This window comes from Musa acuminata, chromosome BXJ2-1 (assembly GCF_036884655.1).
Source record: "Musa acuminata AAA Group cultivar baxijiao chromosome BXJ2-1, Cavendish_Baxijiao_AAA, whole genome shotgun sequence".
NCBI classification, from domain to species: Eukaryota; Viridiplantae; Streptophyta; class Magnoliopsida; order Zingiberales; family Musaceae; genus Musa; species Musa acuminata.
In genome coordinates, this window is record NC_088338.1 from 6,263,390 (window position 1) to 6,278,356 (window position 14,967).

General features: G+C 50.0%; 2 protein-coding genes across 6 annotated transcripts; both read right to left on the reverse strand.

The window, feature by feature from the left end:
* Positions 1-495: 495 nt before the first annotated feature.
* Positions 496-7,364, reverse strand: LOC135586023 (acyl-CoA-binding domain-containing protein 3-like). Of its 5 annotated transcripts, none has more exons than XR_010481634.1 (5): positions 6,438-7,361; positions 3,921-4,026; positions 3,733-3,839; positions 3,563-3,641; positions 496-772 (listed from the first exon to the last, which is right to left on the reverse strand). XR_010481634.1 is itself a non-coding variant. In XM_065092750.1 (4 exons), exons 1-4 carry the CDS (start codon positions 7,205-7,207, stop codon positions 3,629-3,631), a joined length of 996 nt encoding a protein of 331 aa, XP_064948822.1. In that variant the 5' UTR covers positions 7,208-7,361; the 3' UTR covers positions 3,319-3,628. The 5 variants fall into 5 exon arrangements, 2 of the variants coding, with proteins under 2 accessions (XP_064948823.1, XP_064948822.1); XR_010481636.1 differs by lacking the exon at positions 496-772 and adding an exon at positions 919-1,285; XR_010481635.1 differs by lacking the exon at positions 496-772 and adding an exon at positions 919-3,317.
* A 774-nt stretch (positions 7,365-8,138) lies between these two features.
* On the reverse strand, positions 8,139-10,329 carry LOC135598041 (thaumatin-like protein 1). Its single transcript, XM_065091564.1, has 3 exons — positions 9,558-10,329; positions 8,804-9,482; positions 8,139-8,659 (listed from the first exon to the last, which is right to left on the reverse strand). Exons 1-3 carry the CDS (start codon positions 9,625-9,627, stop codon positions 8,470-8,472), a joined length of 939 nt encoding a protein of 312 aa, XP_064947636.1. The 5' UTR covers positions 9,628-10,329; the 3' UTR covers positions 8,139-8,469.
* Between the last annotated feature and the right edge of the window lie 4,638 nt (positions 10,330-14,967).

Consider the following 14,967-nt stretch of genomic DNA (forward strand, 5'->3'; position numbering starts at 1 on the left):
TTTTTTTTAATTTTAAAGAAACCGTCTTAGTTACTGACTGAAAAAGAGTCGATACAAAATGATTAGGGGATGATGTTGTTAAGCTTATCAACACCGCAATGAGTAGTTACAAAATTGATTCGAGCTTGCTTAAATTATTAGCCAGTGAATGGCTAGCTATCCATTAGATTAGATTAGCGATCTGACACAAGATTTCTCACCATTCATGGCACCTCCTTCTTTGTCGATAAGGATGTCAGGGCTTGTAAACAATCAGTTCTGACTCGCAAATTCTTCAAGTTCTCTTGTTAGACTCGAATCAGACCAACAAGGATAATTTTACATTCTGCCTGGAGTAGTAGATATGCTCTCTACTTCCGGCAGTTCTGATGGTGTTATCAGTGACGTTGCTTTGGTGAAATATTCATATTTGGTGACCATAAGCTACCTTCACTTGGGGCCTACAACTGTTTGCTCGCTCGCATTGACTTCACGTGCACAATAGAAACAAACGAATTAAGGCTATTACTTCGATGATATCATATTTATATATATATAAAAGGAAAAACACATTGCAACTTGTTCTATCACAATGTTCCTCGACATTTAATATATATATAGTATATAGTCATAAATACCCTACTACAACAGCATCGAAATCGAAAGAGAACTTGCGATGAATGGTTCTCGGACCAACCTGGAAACCAAAACAGTCACGCACCTTTTACTAGTGTAACTTCAGAAATGTAACCATGCTGACGAGAGCAGTTTGAACGGGACGAATCTCTCTGTCCTGTAAGAGGCATGCTTGTAAACAAACAAAATACATATCTAAAAACCACAAAAAATTCCCGCAAAACTTGAGATGTACAAATGGAAAATTTTAAATTAAATTTAAAAAGAAAAAACCAACCAACCAAGCGATCAAACAGAGTCGAGTGAACCATAAAGATATTACCAAATACCATAGATTGACTTCTAATGTTTGAGATGTTTTTTAACTTTACACCACCACGCAAAAGCTATAAAAGACACCAAATAGATAGGGCAACAGAACAGGTGATAGAAGATGGGGGAAATTATTTTTCTCAAGAGACTATCACAAAATAGTTATGAGAAAGGATAATTACATATATGCAACTTGACACTGATGTACGGGATCCAAGATCCATATAGAGCCCAGACAGAAAGAGGTGGGACATATATGCACATCAAATAAGGTATCCTCATACACAATACAAGGGACTGACTGCCACCTCTCCGAGTGGCTCTCACCACCCATCTCAGTCTCTCCTTTACTTCCAAACTATAAACGAGTAACAAACAACATGGCCAAGCAGATCAAATTTTAAATGCTTTCCTACCTCAGGAAATTAATAACAACCCAATAAAAAACCCAACAGTATGAATTGCATAGTAGATCAGGAATTTCATGAAATGGAAAACCTTTTACTTGTTCAAATTACCTTACAAATACAGGAAACAATGTCAGAAGCAAGGAAAAAACATACAAGATGTTTCGATGCTTATGCTTCATATGAGTTGTTCCTCGCATCTAGCAGGGTTAGAGTGGTCAAAATTGTTTAGCATGCCTAACATTTCATGAAATAGCTTATGGCTTATAACAACAAAAAGAAAGGATTTCATACATACAAGTGATGAACCTAAAAGGTACATATAGCACATGCTATAAACTGGTGTAGAACAGATGGTATTAGGCTCTAGATTTCAGTTTCATTATTATTTAAATTTAGTTTAGTGAGTTTCTGTTCAGATTATTTTGATAATGGAGTAATTAATATGTTGGCTTTTACGATATAATTAAAGGAGTTTATCAATCATTGAAAACTGTACACATTGCTGTATTATGAAGAGTACGCCACAGCAATAAAAAAATAAATTAGAAAATCTTGCTCAGTATCCAGATATGGTAGTTAACTTGATAATATTTGTGTGCCTTCTGATAGTCTACGTAGAGGATCTGATTGGCTCATTAGATAGAAGATAGTGTAAATAGAGCTTGTCGGTAGCAATTGTCTGAGAACAAAAATTTGTGACTCGATGGGTTCCCCTGGAAGACAGTTCCAATTCTTGTATAATGAAAAGCTCAATTCATGTTGAGAGCCTCATCTTTCTAAAACCATCAACTCACACCACTGCAACATGCGAGGAGACTAAAAACTAGAAATAAACCTTCCAGGTAGTGGTTAAGACTTGAAAGAGGTCTCAAGCAAGGATTCATCCAGTGGTAAAGATGACTGAAAAACATGGGACATATGATGCTAGAGATTGGAAAGCATAGATGGACATAGCAATTGCATTTGCAGGTGAAGTCAAGCAAAAGAATAGCTGAAACTGTCAATTGGCAGTCAGCGTAAGTTTGATCAGAGGGTGATCCATGGATGCCAATGGCAGGAGTGCACTTTTTTACTTATACAGGCTTTTCTCGAGTCTAACCAGAATGTGCATTGAGAAGGAAGTGTTCTGCAATAAAATTTATATTGAAGGAAGTTATCTAAAAACGTTCCTGTGGTCTTAAAAATCTAAAGACCATTGGTTGGAAAACATTCGAAGACTCATTTATATGGTTGGATCTATTTTAGTATAGGACAAGAAAGGAAGAACCATTACAAATATACATGGTAGACAAGCAGCAGCTCTCGCAAAGAAACACAAGTCTTTGACTTTAACAAACATACCATAAAAAAAGAACTGTGGATAACAAAATGAAACAAGCAGACTGATTACATTGGAGGAAAATAAGGAAAAGTTGACTTTAAACAGCAAAAGGCACAGATGGTTTCTATTGAATATTTTGGTGAGACCCACAAAGGATACTTGCCGAAGTTTGAGATTCCTAGTCATTGCTACTAAACTAGTCAAATTTTGAAATGACTATTAAAAAACAAACAATCAAAGTACAAATATATACTAAAGCCAGAAAAGAAGAATCCATAATACTAGCCTAAAGAAATTTGACTTTTGAGACAAAGCAAACTGCACAATGTTGTGTGACTCCATTGAAGCAACAAGTACCATCATATTGAGAAGAATCAGTGTAATATCCTACCTGTTAGCTATTTCAACCTCTTTTCTCGTAGTTAACAACTTATGAAGTCCTAGCTGCTGAGTTAACATGCACTTATAACATGACACCCACAACAAAAGAATGGATTCCAAGAGGAGATCAGTATAAACATTTATTGTTTGTTCTGATGATACCTCCACAGCATAGCCAAGTTGGAGAAAAAGCATTAGCGGTCCAAGTGTTTTTCCTTTTTTCTTTCCTAAAATGACTTGTTTTTCTTTCTTTTCTAAATAAGTAACTCTAGGCAGACCTGAAATAAAGATATATTAGATCTTTATGACGTGTGTATAGCCAATTAAATGTTACATGGAACAGAGACCTATAAATGAATAAAATTTATTTTATGCCAGAAACAGATGAAAGAAAATAACTGCAGAAAGTTTCCATCAGTCTAGGACCAGATGCTCTACAGCAACTTAGGATATAATTTTGGATCAATAAAATATTAATAATATTTGTTCTTCATAGATCAAGGTCAATGGTTCTTGTACGTACCTTGCTTGAAAAGTATGGGACCAGCATATACAGTGTCCGTGACACCTCAAATGGAACAAGAAGTCATCACATTATTCCACTGAGGACATGCAACCAAAGAAAGGGATGAAAAAGATCAGAGTTCAACTTTGTTTTTAACTGAAGTTCTTGGAGATGGTTATAAGTCTTACCTTTCAGTTTCAGGATTACAGTAAGAAGATGTCTTTAAATGGTGTTGGCCTATTCCAGAAACCTGCACTACTGAAGGATCATTGTCATCATGACCTCTGGCTTCCTCCTAACAATCAAGCCAACAACCAGAGTTAGCAGCCCACCACAAAAATCAATTAGAAGAGAAGTTTTTCCTTCATTCGCTTACACCAGATTTTTCTCCCATCCATCCAGGAATACTCTTAGTAAGAAGACTGATATACTTTTCCATGGCAGCATCTGGATTCATGTTCCCCAGACTCTGCCAAGCATGCCTAGCAATAGGTAGGGTGACATAAGATACATACATAAGCTTTTGATAATTAGATATGTAGTTATATCTGAGCTTTTGACCTCTCATCAGTCTGCAGTTGCCAGAGTTTCTAGAAAATAGAAGCATGACAAAGCTAATTTCTGAAACTAAGAAAACACTAGGGCTACAGTTCACTCACAACTTTGATTCCCTGAACAAGAATATTAAAACCCAGAAAATAACCATCGAGAGAATGAACATGCAAAAGGTAAGGAAAAAAATAAAAGCTAGCATCCGTGAACACTCAAGCAGCGAGAGTATCCTACTTGAGGGGTAGATTGATTGGCTATTCAGTAACATCGCATCATTAAGAAGCGAATATCCTCCACGATCAACAGGCAACATTTCTGACAGTCAAGATTGCCACCTTTTGGCCAAACATGATTCCCAATATTAAGCATTATAATCTTGCAGCATTTTTCAATTTCATGGCTTCCATATTAGATAACCCTCAAGAGATCACCTATTAGATTTCAAAATGGAGACAACCATAAACAAAAATAAGAAGACTCCAGGAAACTTCTATGACAATATATGAATCTATCATCACCCCTCTAAGTTAGTGTCAAAGTTTGTAGCTGATGCATATATATATAAGCAAATGACGAACTTGAATTAATTTGAAAGGTTATTCCTACCCGTGAAAACATATCTTATCAGTTGTGGTTCTCATGCATCCAAAGCACCACTGAAGTTCCTCTAAACTCAATGCACAATTTATTTCACCTGAGAATGGTTGGTGCTTATTCCAAGCTTCTAAGGTTTGACCTTGGAATATGGCTTTTGTCAACCAAGATTTCATCCGATGTTCAGCTTGTTTCAAGTTCGGCAAGGTGAACCCATGTCAGAGGTCTCAGAATCATGATCTGGTTTTGATTGTGTTACTGATCTAAAGAAAATATTCTAAGGCATTAACCTTTATGTTATTAAGCAAATTTTATTGATAAGTAAGAGAATGCATTTGTCTACACAATAATTTTTTGTGCTTTTTCAGTGTTCATGAAACCAAATAAGTGATAGATTATCATGTATACGAGACACGAAGAAGCCTCAGGCTGCCAAGGTGTTGTAATAAAGTACAGGTATTGTTCTAATTTCTAAATAGTGTCACACAAACAGATGAATGAACCCCCATCATACAAATTATAAAAGTTTTTCAATATCTCTTTACATACAAACTTGACCTCCAGATAAGGACATCCCCATCCACACTGATCACCTATTGACATTCTTGGTGAAATAGGTCAGATGACACATGGAACACATGAAAATTTTCATTTCCAAATGCTTCGTGAGCATTGCCATGTGTTCATAATCATCGTAGTAGTAGTATCAGGTCTTAGGTGGAAGCTATGATGGGTTCTTAATCGCTTAACTGGTCGGGCTAGCAAGCTGCTGGGCAAGTCACATGCAAGGCTTCCTAGCAAATCTCTAACTCTTGGTTCTAAGCGGTTAAGAATCTTTTTTATTTTTTTTAGGAGCATATATGCAGGGATGTATATAACTAAATCAACAGAGGATGGTTACTTTTTTTTTTCTCATAATCATTTATACACGGTTCTGTTTTAATCCTAAAGGCATTTATTCTCCAAAATGTTCCACAACACTTCCAGCCACAAGTTTTAAGTATTTTAATTAATCTATGGTTATTTAAAATTTTCGGTCTTATTGTCCAAATTTCCCATAAATAGACTGAAGACAATTGAAAACTTCAATCACTGCTGAATCAAGTGAAGTTTTGCGATCGGCCAACAATTTTCAGGAAAGTAAAAACCAAGGTTCTTGAGTACTGATTTAGTACTGATTCAGGAAACTTCTTGGAAAGGTATGGTTTCAATATATTAGGTAAAATATCACCTGTAATGCACAATATCGTAAAGAAAATAATTAAAAGATGAATAATGACTGGTTCCGAGCTAGATGGTCTAAAAGCAATCCTTGGTCAGACTTATCAATTAATACATACTGATTCAACCAGTATATGGAACCATGCCATGTGGCCAATAATTCATCTCCAAGGCATCAAGAAACCAACAGAAATCCTGATCATTTGACAGGTTTTTGCTGATGGAAAACTCTAGTGGAGTACCACTTTCATAACCTCATTTGACAGGTTACAAGTTCAGGTGGCTTATCTACATGCAATTTACAACTAGAATTGCCGCATTTATGTTCCATATGTTCAGATGACACAGTATTTTATTTCATACTTGTCAAATTGTAGCGAAAGAACTCCTAAAATCCAAAGCATAAACTTAAGACAGATGTTCAGTACTGCTCGTTGAATAATTTAACACTGCAACGATAGTAATAGAGCAAGTCAATGCAAGAAGAAATTAACAATTAGAAACATAAGGGTTCAGCTCATAGTACCATTTCGCACGAGCAGTAACCTTCAAAGCCATGGGCTGTGGCTCGTAGCATGACCCCTCGGTTGCAACCCTATGAAGCCCATACAACTGCATTTGTAACTCACTGCTCAGTTTTGACACGGCATCCCCACCTTTCTCGCTACCCACAAACTCAGTGGCAACTCCGAATAACTTCTCCAATTCGCTCCTCTCGATTCCCTCCCACTCGTCCTCCCCCTGTAGCAACGATCCACCCCTCTCCTCACTCACCGCCCTTGCGTCGCCCCTTTGTAAGGTATCTTCTCCACCCATCTCCACAACTTTCCGCACCTCTTTTCCCACATTTGGTTCAACCTCGTCCAAATCGCCACTAATTATTCCGATCCCCACTTTAGAGCCCTCTTTCTTGGACGAGGATTCATCCACTCCAAGAATAGTATCTTGTTTCTGTAGGTCAAACCCACTAGCCGCCTTGCCACTATCCAGTATCTCCTCGTCCAGTCTTTGATCTTCGACAACGCCGCTTGCACAAGCATCACCGGACGACTTCCCCGTCTCCTCCTCCTGGGCAGCACCCAAACCCATCCCAAGATCGGCGATGGCGGCGGCGGCGGCGGCGGTGGATTCCATCCGCCGAGGGCCTGAATCGGCGGAAAGAGGGGGCGGGGCCGGCTTGTCGGCGGCTAGATCTTCGTCGTCGACGTTGTCGTCGGCGGCGGCGATCTTGCCGATGAGGAAGGCGATGAGGACGGAGATGAGAGCGGTCAAGAAGAGCTCGACGTAGAACTCCATCGTCTCCTCTTAACTCCTCCCCTTCTTGGCTTCCACTCCACGGCAAATCGAAACGAAAAGGGGAAAGACGACGTCGTCTCAATGTCCGATGAGAAAACGGAGGAGGCAGACTCGAAAAAGACTTTAGGGCGGTAAGGGCATACTCACTTGAGCACGCTAACGTGTCGATCAACAACGACTCCCGCGTATAAAGTCGGGTAGGCTTCGGGTTTCGGCAGATGTCGGTATTGGTGGATGGCAATTACTTCTCGACACCCATTTATTCGGTCCCCGCTCGTCCACCAGAAAGGTACTTCGCTGGGTCCCACGTCCCCAATTGGGAACGGGAGGCGCAGAGCCGCGCACGTTGAGGGCTCAGTCCGGCGTGCGTAGCTGTCTCATCCGCCGACCTCGTAATTGGGAGAGGCGGCGGGGCCCATCAGCACACCACCTGTGGGTTTTTCTCTTTTTTTTTTTCCCTCCATATTTTGAGTTTCAAAAAATCAAAATAAATATGAAATAATTCTATTTTAAAATATATTTTTTAATTTTTAATACCCTAAATATTTCTTGATGGAGATTACCACAACACAAGATATTAAAGGAAAATTAAAAAAAATAAAATAAAAGATATCATTCAGGAAAAATGAAAAGGAGTTTTTATTCAGATAAATCGCTCTAAAAAATATATTCAATATTTTAAATATAAAAATTACCCGATGACAGGAATTACTGTTATGGTTGCTTAGGATGCATGATTAGATTAACGAGGTTGGGGAGGAGAAAGAATCGGTTGCGATGATTTCTTTATTGGTGGGACGATGACATCCGGATGGATTAAACAATTTAAAGATGGCGAGAAAGGGGTCGCATCTCTCTGTGGTCACATTGTTTTGGACATTAGCAGCGTATGCAGCTGACTCCTGGTTCAACTGTTGCCCACCAAATTGAGTTGAAGTACAAATTATGCTTGTGATTCGTCGGTTTACAAATGATGATTTCAGCTCTTTGAAGCTTTGAACGAAGAAATTGACTGCGGATATCGGATCTACAATCCAATCTAGTATAGTTTCTTTCAGAAGGAAACTGACCAAGAAATGACCATACTACACCATGCTTGAGCTATTTATTACCAGCACTGTACATCTTGGAAGAGAACAATGTTTCCCTACGATCGTTGATGCTCCGCCACTTCAGCTTTGTATTGAAGACGACCCAACTCCTTTTATAGGTAGTGTGTGCCTTTGTTCTGACACACCCCAAAGAGAGTGAGCTTTCCACATTTACGAGAAAGCAAACAGGAGAGTCGCAGTGACTGCTGATGGTAGTAGTACTAGTAGTAGTAGGAGGAGGAAGGAATTAGCTCTTCTCCTTGCTGGGTTCGCATCTCCGGAGGCCAAGCTTGCCAGCCAAGGGCCATCTTCCAGCACTGGTTCTGTTGTTGTCGGTGAAGGATTCATGGTGGCTTTTTGGCTGCCAAACGACAACGGTTCACGTATCGAGTGTGACACCACAAACACGCCGAAACAAATGACGTAAGGAAATACTACTCGGTAATGTGTTTCTCGTCGGAGTGACGCAACGAGCAGGAACAGAGAAGAAGGGACAGTTGAATACCTCGGGGAGGACTCGGGGCAGAAGGTGATGGAGTAACCCTGAGAGCCGGCGCAGGTGAAGGTGCTGGTGGCGTCGTCGAAGGCGTAGCTGTAGGATCGCGGGCACGCGGACTTGAACATCTGCGAGTAGGCGGACGGCCGGCACCTGTCGGGGCTGCCGTACTCGCCGCTGCAGCAGAACTCGGGCCGCCCGAAGGCCCCGCACGCGCTCCGGCACGCCGCCGAGTCCCCGTGCCCGACCTTCAGCTCCGCCGGGCACAGCCGGTTGAGGTCCGCCGCGCACCCACTGGCGGCGCACCCCTCCCGGCCGGCGGCCTCCACCAGCATCGGCAGGTTGTAGCCGTCCACGAGACTCACGTCGTAGAAGTCCCTCCCATCGCTGCCGTCGAGCGTGAACTCCGCGAGGGTCGCCGGGGGGGCGGCACCTGCGCCGTTGCACTCCACCTGCCCGGACCCGCAGTCGGCGGTGGCGCAGGAGCCGCGGCCGGCCGCGTCGAACGAGCAGCCGGTGCGGGCCCAGAAGCGGCCGGACCAGCCGGAAGGGGACGGCAGCGTACGGCTGGAGCCGGCGGGGAGCTCGAAGCCGGTGGTCTCCAGCCTCGGGCTGCCTGAACCGGAGAGAACGCCCGGCCAGATCGTGTCGCCGCATCTATTCACGAATGTGAATGCGACACCTTCTCCTGCACACACGCATCAATCATTTACGCCACGGAAGTAGATGGATTCGATCATTAATCATCTGAAATCAAATATACCTGTCAGAGAATGGAGAAGCAGGCAGAGGAAGAAGGAAACCAAATTCTGCAACAACAAGACACGAGACATCGAGGAGATAAAGAGGAATGGGAAGTTGGACTACGGTCAAAAGGCAAGACTGAGTGCTCTGCTCTGCTCAGCTCAGCTCCGCCCATTTATACATAAAGGCCTGAAACATTTGGTGGCTTTACGACAGGAGTTTGCAGTAACAATACGTAGCGAAGAAGAATTCGATTCGACTTATGTCAGCCGAGCTTTTTCTTTTCTGCGGTGGAAGATTGGAACGAGGACCCAATTGTCCATCTTGCTGACTCGATCATACCATGAGATGTGAACAGTGGATGCAGTCTTGCCTGCAATTTTAAGGATGCTGGTTACTGCAGAACGTCAAGCTTTCTTCCCCTACGACTTTGACCACTTCTTTTCCCATAACGTTATGCATCGTGGCTCAGCTGTTGACTGTTTGGAAGATGAGCCAAGAGGCATCGGCAGATTCTTTGTGAGGAAGCAACGGATCAAAGCAGCGATCTACAAAACATATCCATATGGCTGCCGCCGTGTAAAGCTGCATCGATTGGATAAGAGACGATCGCCAGTCCTTGCATGCTTCATGTCACTGCGCACTAGTAACCCGTGCAGAGTGCACCAGCAGCATCCGTCCTCGTTGCCCTCTCATCACGTACCGCCGGGGCACGTTGTAATCAATGCAGAGGAGAGGGCATTGATAGGCCGAGCTAAAGGCGGAGGAGGCCCTGCAAGCTTATCTCCTTAGGGATGGAGATGGATAGGGAGGAGGGGGAGACTAAAAGCGGAGAGATGAGTTCACTGTGGGGGAAGGATAGTGTTACCGTAAGTAACTTTTTTAGCCGTGGCCTCGGGGCCGACGCGGCTTGTTCGGGTCCGGATGACGGGGATCTTTCTGGGGGCGCTCCTCGGGGTCTCCCGGCAGCCGAGCTCGGTGGTTCGGGTCGGGAGGTCGGGTCGGTAAGTTGGGTCTTCCCGGTGATTCGGGTCGGGAGGTCGGGAAGAAGCTCCGCCACAGCGTCAGGAAGAGGCGACATCGTCTCGCACCTGCACACAGGTCGGGCCGGGGTGCTCGACCCGACCCCTCCGACGATCAAGTTAGAGAAAGATGTGGAGGGGGTTTAGGAGGAGGAGAAACCTCCATCTGTTGAGTGTGTGATCTCCCCCTTTGCCAAGGGCTCGGGGGTATTTATAGAGGAGGTTTGATGTTACCTGATGTAGCTGTCTGCAGGGCAGGACTGTACCTTTGGTTGCGTGGGAGGCCGAGCTGCTGCAGGGTATGGCGAGCCTCGGGCAGTGTGTTGCTCAGGGGGATGGCGTGTCACATTGCCATTTTTGTCCATATCATATGCCCCCCCCGAAAGGAGCTATGCATCGGTTTTTGCATGCAGGGAGTCCGATGCATGGCTTCTTACTTCAAGTCGGTTGTTCCTGCGGATCCGAGGGGCATGACGCAGACGGGTCGGTCGCACGAACGCGTCTCGAGCAGCATGAGGCCGAGGTGCGCAATTCAGTCAAGAAGCCCAGCAGAGTTGTACTCGGGAGAAATGGAGCCGATGAGGGTCGAGGAGCACTGCGCAGGCGAGCTGGGTGGCGTAAAGCCGAAGAGCCGAGGAGAACGACGCAGGCAGGCAGGCCGCGCAGGCGTGGTCTCGGGTGGCGTAAAGCCAAAGAGCCGAGGAGCACGACGCAGGCGGGCAGGCCGCGCAGGCGAGGTCTCGGGTGGCGTAAAGCCGAAGAGCCGAGGAGCACGATGCAGGCGGGCAGGCCGCGCAGGCGTGGTCTCGGGTGGCGTAAAGCCGAAGAGCCGAGGAGCACGACGCAGGCGGGGTCTCGGGATGGCGTAGAGCCGAGGGCTGAGGAGCACAACGCAAGCGGGGTGACCGCGCAGGTGTGTCTCGGGTGGCGTGAAGCCAAAGGGGGCGTTCTCGAGCATTAAGCGACCGAGGAGGCCTCGGGCATTATGCGACCGAGGTGGCGGCCTAGGGCATTACGCGACCGAGGTGGTGGACTCGGCAAGCATGGAGCCGAGACACTCGGCGCAGGCAGGTTGCGGCCGAGGGACGTAACCCAGGTGGGCAAGGTAGTGGATATGGCCGAGGAGTTCGGCGCGGGCAGGCTGGCCGCACATACGTATCTCGGGTTTTATGGAGCCGAGGGGCACGACGCAGGCGTACTGGCGGCACTGGTCTGTCTCGGGAACATGGAGCCAAGGAGCACGACGCAGGCGGTCTGGCCGCGCAGGTGTGTCTAGGGGATGATGGAAGCGAGGAGCACGACGCAGGCAGGCAGGCCGCGCAGGTGTGGTCTCGGTCATCATGCTGCCGAGGAGCACGACGCAGGCGAGCAGACCGCGCAGGCGTGGTCGCGAGGGCCATGCGGCCGAGTAGCACGATCAGGCAGGCAAGACACGAGGACGTGGCCTCGGGCACCACGCGGCCGAGGAACACGACAGGCGGTCGGGCCGCGCCGAGGTGGGTCTCGGCAGAGATTGGCCGAGGTGCTCGGTGCAGGCAGGCTGCGACCGAGGTGGTGGGCTTGGCAAGCATGGAGCTGAGGGGTTCGGCGCAGGCAAGCCGCGGCCGAGGGGCATGAACCAGGTGGATAGGGCCATGGAGTTCGGCGCGAGCAGGCTGGCCGTGCAGACGTGTCTCGGGGTTTATGGAGCCGAGGGGCACGACGCGGGCGTACTGGCTGCACTTGTGTGTCTCGGGAACATGGGGCCAAGGAGCACGACGCAGGCGGGGTGACCGCGCAGGCGTGGTCGCGAGGGTCATGCAACCGAGTAGCACGATCAGGTGGGCAGGACGCGAGGACGTGGCCTCGGGCACCACGCGGCCGAGGAACACGACAGGCGGTCGGGCCGCGCCGAGGTGGGTCTCGGCAGAGATTGGCCGAGGTGCTCGGTGCAGGCAGGCTGCGACCGAGGTGGTGGGCTTGGCAAGCATGGAGCTGAGGGGTTCGGCGCAGGCAATCCGCGGCCGAGGGGCGTGAACCAGGTGGATAGGGCCATGGAGTTCGGCGCGGGCAGGCTGGCCGTGCAAACGTGTCTCGGGGTTTATGGAGCCGAGGGGCACGACGCGGGCGTACTGGCGGCACTGGTGTGTCTCGGGAACATGGGGCCAAGGAGCACGACGCAGGCGGGGTGACCGCGCAGGCGTGGTCGCGAGGGTCATGCGACCGAGTAGCACGATCAGGCGGGCAGGACGCGAGGACGTGGCCTCGGGCACCACGCGGCCGAGGAACACGACAGGCGGTCGGGCCGCGCCGAGGTGGGTCTCGGCAGAGATTGGCCGAGGTGCTCGGTGTAGGCGGACTGTGACCGAGGTAGATCTCGGCGGTGAATATGGCCGAGGAGTCCGGCGCGGACGGGCTGGCCGTGCAGACGTGTCTCGGGGTTTATGGAGCCGAGGGGCACGACGCGGGTGTACTGGCGGCACTGGTCTGTCTCGGGAACATGGAGCCAAGGAGCACGACGCAGGCGGGGTGACCGCGCAGGCGTGGTCGCGAGGGCCATGCGGCCGAGTAGCACGATCAGGCAGGCAGGACGCGAGGACGTGGCCTCGGGCACCACGCGGCCGAGGAACACGACAGGCGGTCGGGCCGCACCGAGGTGGGTCTCGGCAGAGGTTGGCCGAGGTGCTTGGTTGACCGCGCTTAGGTAGGTTCGGCGCAGGCAAGCTGCTACCGAGGGGCGAGACCCTGGTGGGTAAGCTGCCTTGAGGCAGACTCGGCAGTGAATATGGCCGAGTAGCTCGGCGCAGGCAGGATGGCCGCGCAGGCGCTGCTCAGGCGGGCTGACTGCCGCGCATGGGGCCGAGGCAGCGTGTAGCGCGTTGGCCGAGGCAGCGTGTTGCTGCGCATGAGGCTGAGTGGCCGAGGCAGCGTGCAGCGTGTTGGCTACGCATGAGGCCGAGTGGCCGAGGCAGCGAGGCAGCGTGTTGGCTGCGCATGTGGCCGAGGCAGCGAGGCTGCGTGCTGGCTACGCACGAGGCCGAGTGGCCGAGGCAGCGATGCTGCTTGCCGGCTGCGCACGAGGCCGAGTGGCCGAGGCAGTGAAGCAGCGTGTTGGCTGCGCATGGGGCCGAGTGGCCGAGGCAACGAGGCTGCGTGCTGGCTGCGCACGAGGCCGAGTGGCCGAGGCAGCGAGGCTGCTTGCCGGCTGCGCATGAGGCCGCGTGGCCGAGGCAGCGAGGCTGCTTGCTGGCTGCGCACGAGGCCGAGTGGCCGAGGCAGTGAAGCAGCAAGGCAGCGTGCTACTTGCTGCGCATGAGGCTGAGGAGCCGAGGCAGCGTAGTGCTTGCTGCGCATGGGGCCGAGGCCGAGGCAGCGCAGTGCTTGCTGCGCAAGGGGCCGAGTGGCCGAGGCAGCGAGCTGCTGGCCGCGCATGAGGCCGAGTGGCCGAGGCAGCGTGCTGGCTGCGCATGAGGCTGAGTGGCCAAGGCAGCGAGGCTGCTTGCTGGCTGCGTGTGAGGCCGAGGAGCCAAGGCAGCGTGCGAGCTGCAGCGTATTGCTGCGCATGGTGCCGAGGGGCCGAGGCAACGCGCTGCTTGCCGGCTGCGTATGAGGCCGAGTGGCCGAGGCAGCGAGGCAGCGTGTTTGCATGAGGCCGAGTCTCTCAAGCGACGCCATATCTCTCCTTATGCATTGGCAAGTCTCTCAGGCGATGCCATATCTCTCCTTATGCATGCTGTGGCCGAGGAGCTACTTGTGCATGCATAGAGGAAGTCTTGGGCAAGTCGTGGCCGAGGAGGTCTCGGGTCGGCTGTGGCCGAGGAGCTCTCGGGCATGCTATGGCCGAGAAGGTCTCGGGTAGGCTATGGCCGAGGTGTTCGGCGCGCTTGTGGCCGAGCCACGCGCGTGGCCGAGGAGCCGAGACGCGCGGGCTGGTCGCGCGCGAGGGACCGAGGGGCCGAGGCGCTCGGGATGGCCGCGCGCGTGGGGCCGAGTAGCCGAGACGCTCGGCGCTGTCGGGCTGGCCGCGCGCATGGGAGGCGGTTTGGCCGCGCGCGTGGGACGCGGGCGGTTTGGCCGCGCGCGTGGGACGCGGGCGGTTTGGCCGCGCGTGAGGCGCGCGGGTTAGCCGCGCGCGTGGGGCCGAGGGGCTGAGGCGCTCGGGCTGGCCGCGCGCGTGGGGCCGACGCGGGCGAGGCGCGCGGGGCCGAGGAGCCGAGGCGCGCGGGGCCGAGGAGCCGAGGCGCGCGGGGCCGAGGAGCCGAGGCGCGCGGGGCCGAGGGACCGAGACCAGCCCCAGAAGTCGCTGCTGCTGGTGCAGGTCGGCTGCAATGGAGCAACCAAGGAGAAGACTAACGTACCGTCATCCCGGGCCCTCCTTCTAGCGCCAATCTGTTACGGTAAGTAACTTTTTTAGCCGTGGCCTCGGGG

What these genes read in the sequence shown, in the direction of transcription:
- LOC135586023 (XM_065092750.1), bottom strand. Translation starts at nt 7,207, where the DNA reads ATGGAGTTCTACGTCGAGCTCTTCTTGACCGCTCTCATCTCCGTCCTC. An exon ending in GTTACTGCTCGTGCGAAATG is followed by an intron (nt 4,027 to 6,437) that starts GTACTATGAGCT and finishes ACCTATTGCTAG; the next exon opens with GCATGCTTGGCAGAGTCTGG. An exon ending in GGATGGGAGAAAAATCTGGT is followed by an intron (nt 3,840 to 3,920) that starts GTAAGCGAATGA and finishes CTTGATTGTTAG; the next exon opens with GAGGAAGCCAGAGGTCATGA.
- LOC135598041 (XM_065091564.1), bottom strand. Translation starts at nt 9,627, where the DNA reads ATGTCTCGTGTCTTGTTGTTGCAGAATTTGGTTTCCTTCTTCCTCTGC. An exon ending in GCTTCTCCATTCTCTGACAG is followed by an intron (nt 9,483 to 9,557) that starts GTATATTTGATT and finishes GCGTGTGTGCAG; the next exon opens with GAGAAGGTGTCGCATTCACA. An exon ending in TGCCCCGAGTCCTCCCCGAG is followed by an intron (nt 8,660 to 8,803) that starts GTATTCAACTGT and finishes GTCGTTTGGCAG; the next exon opens with CCAAAAAGCCACCATGAATC.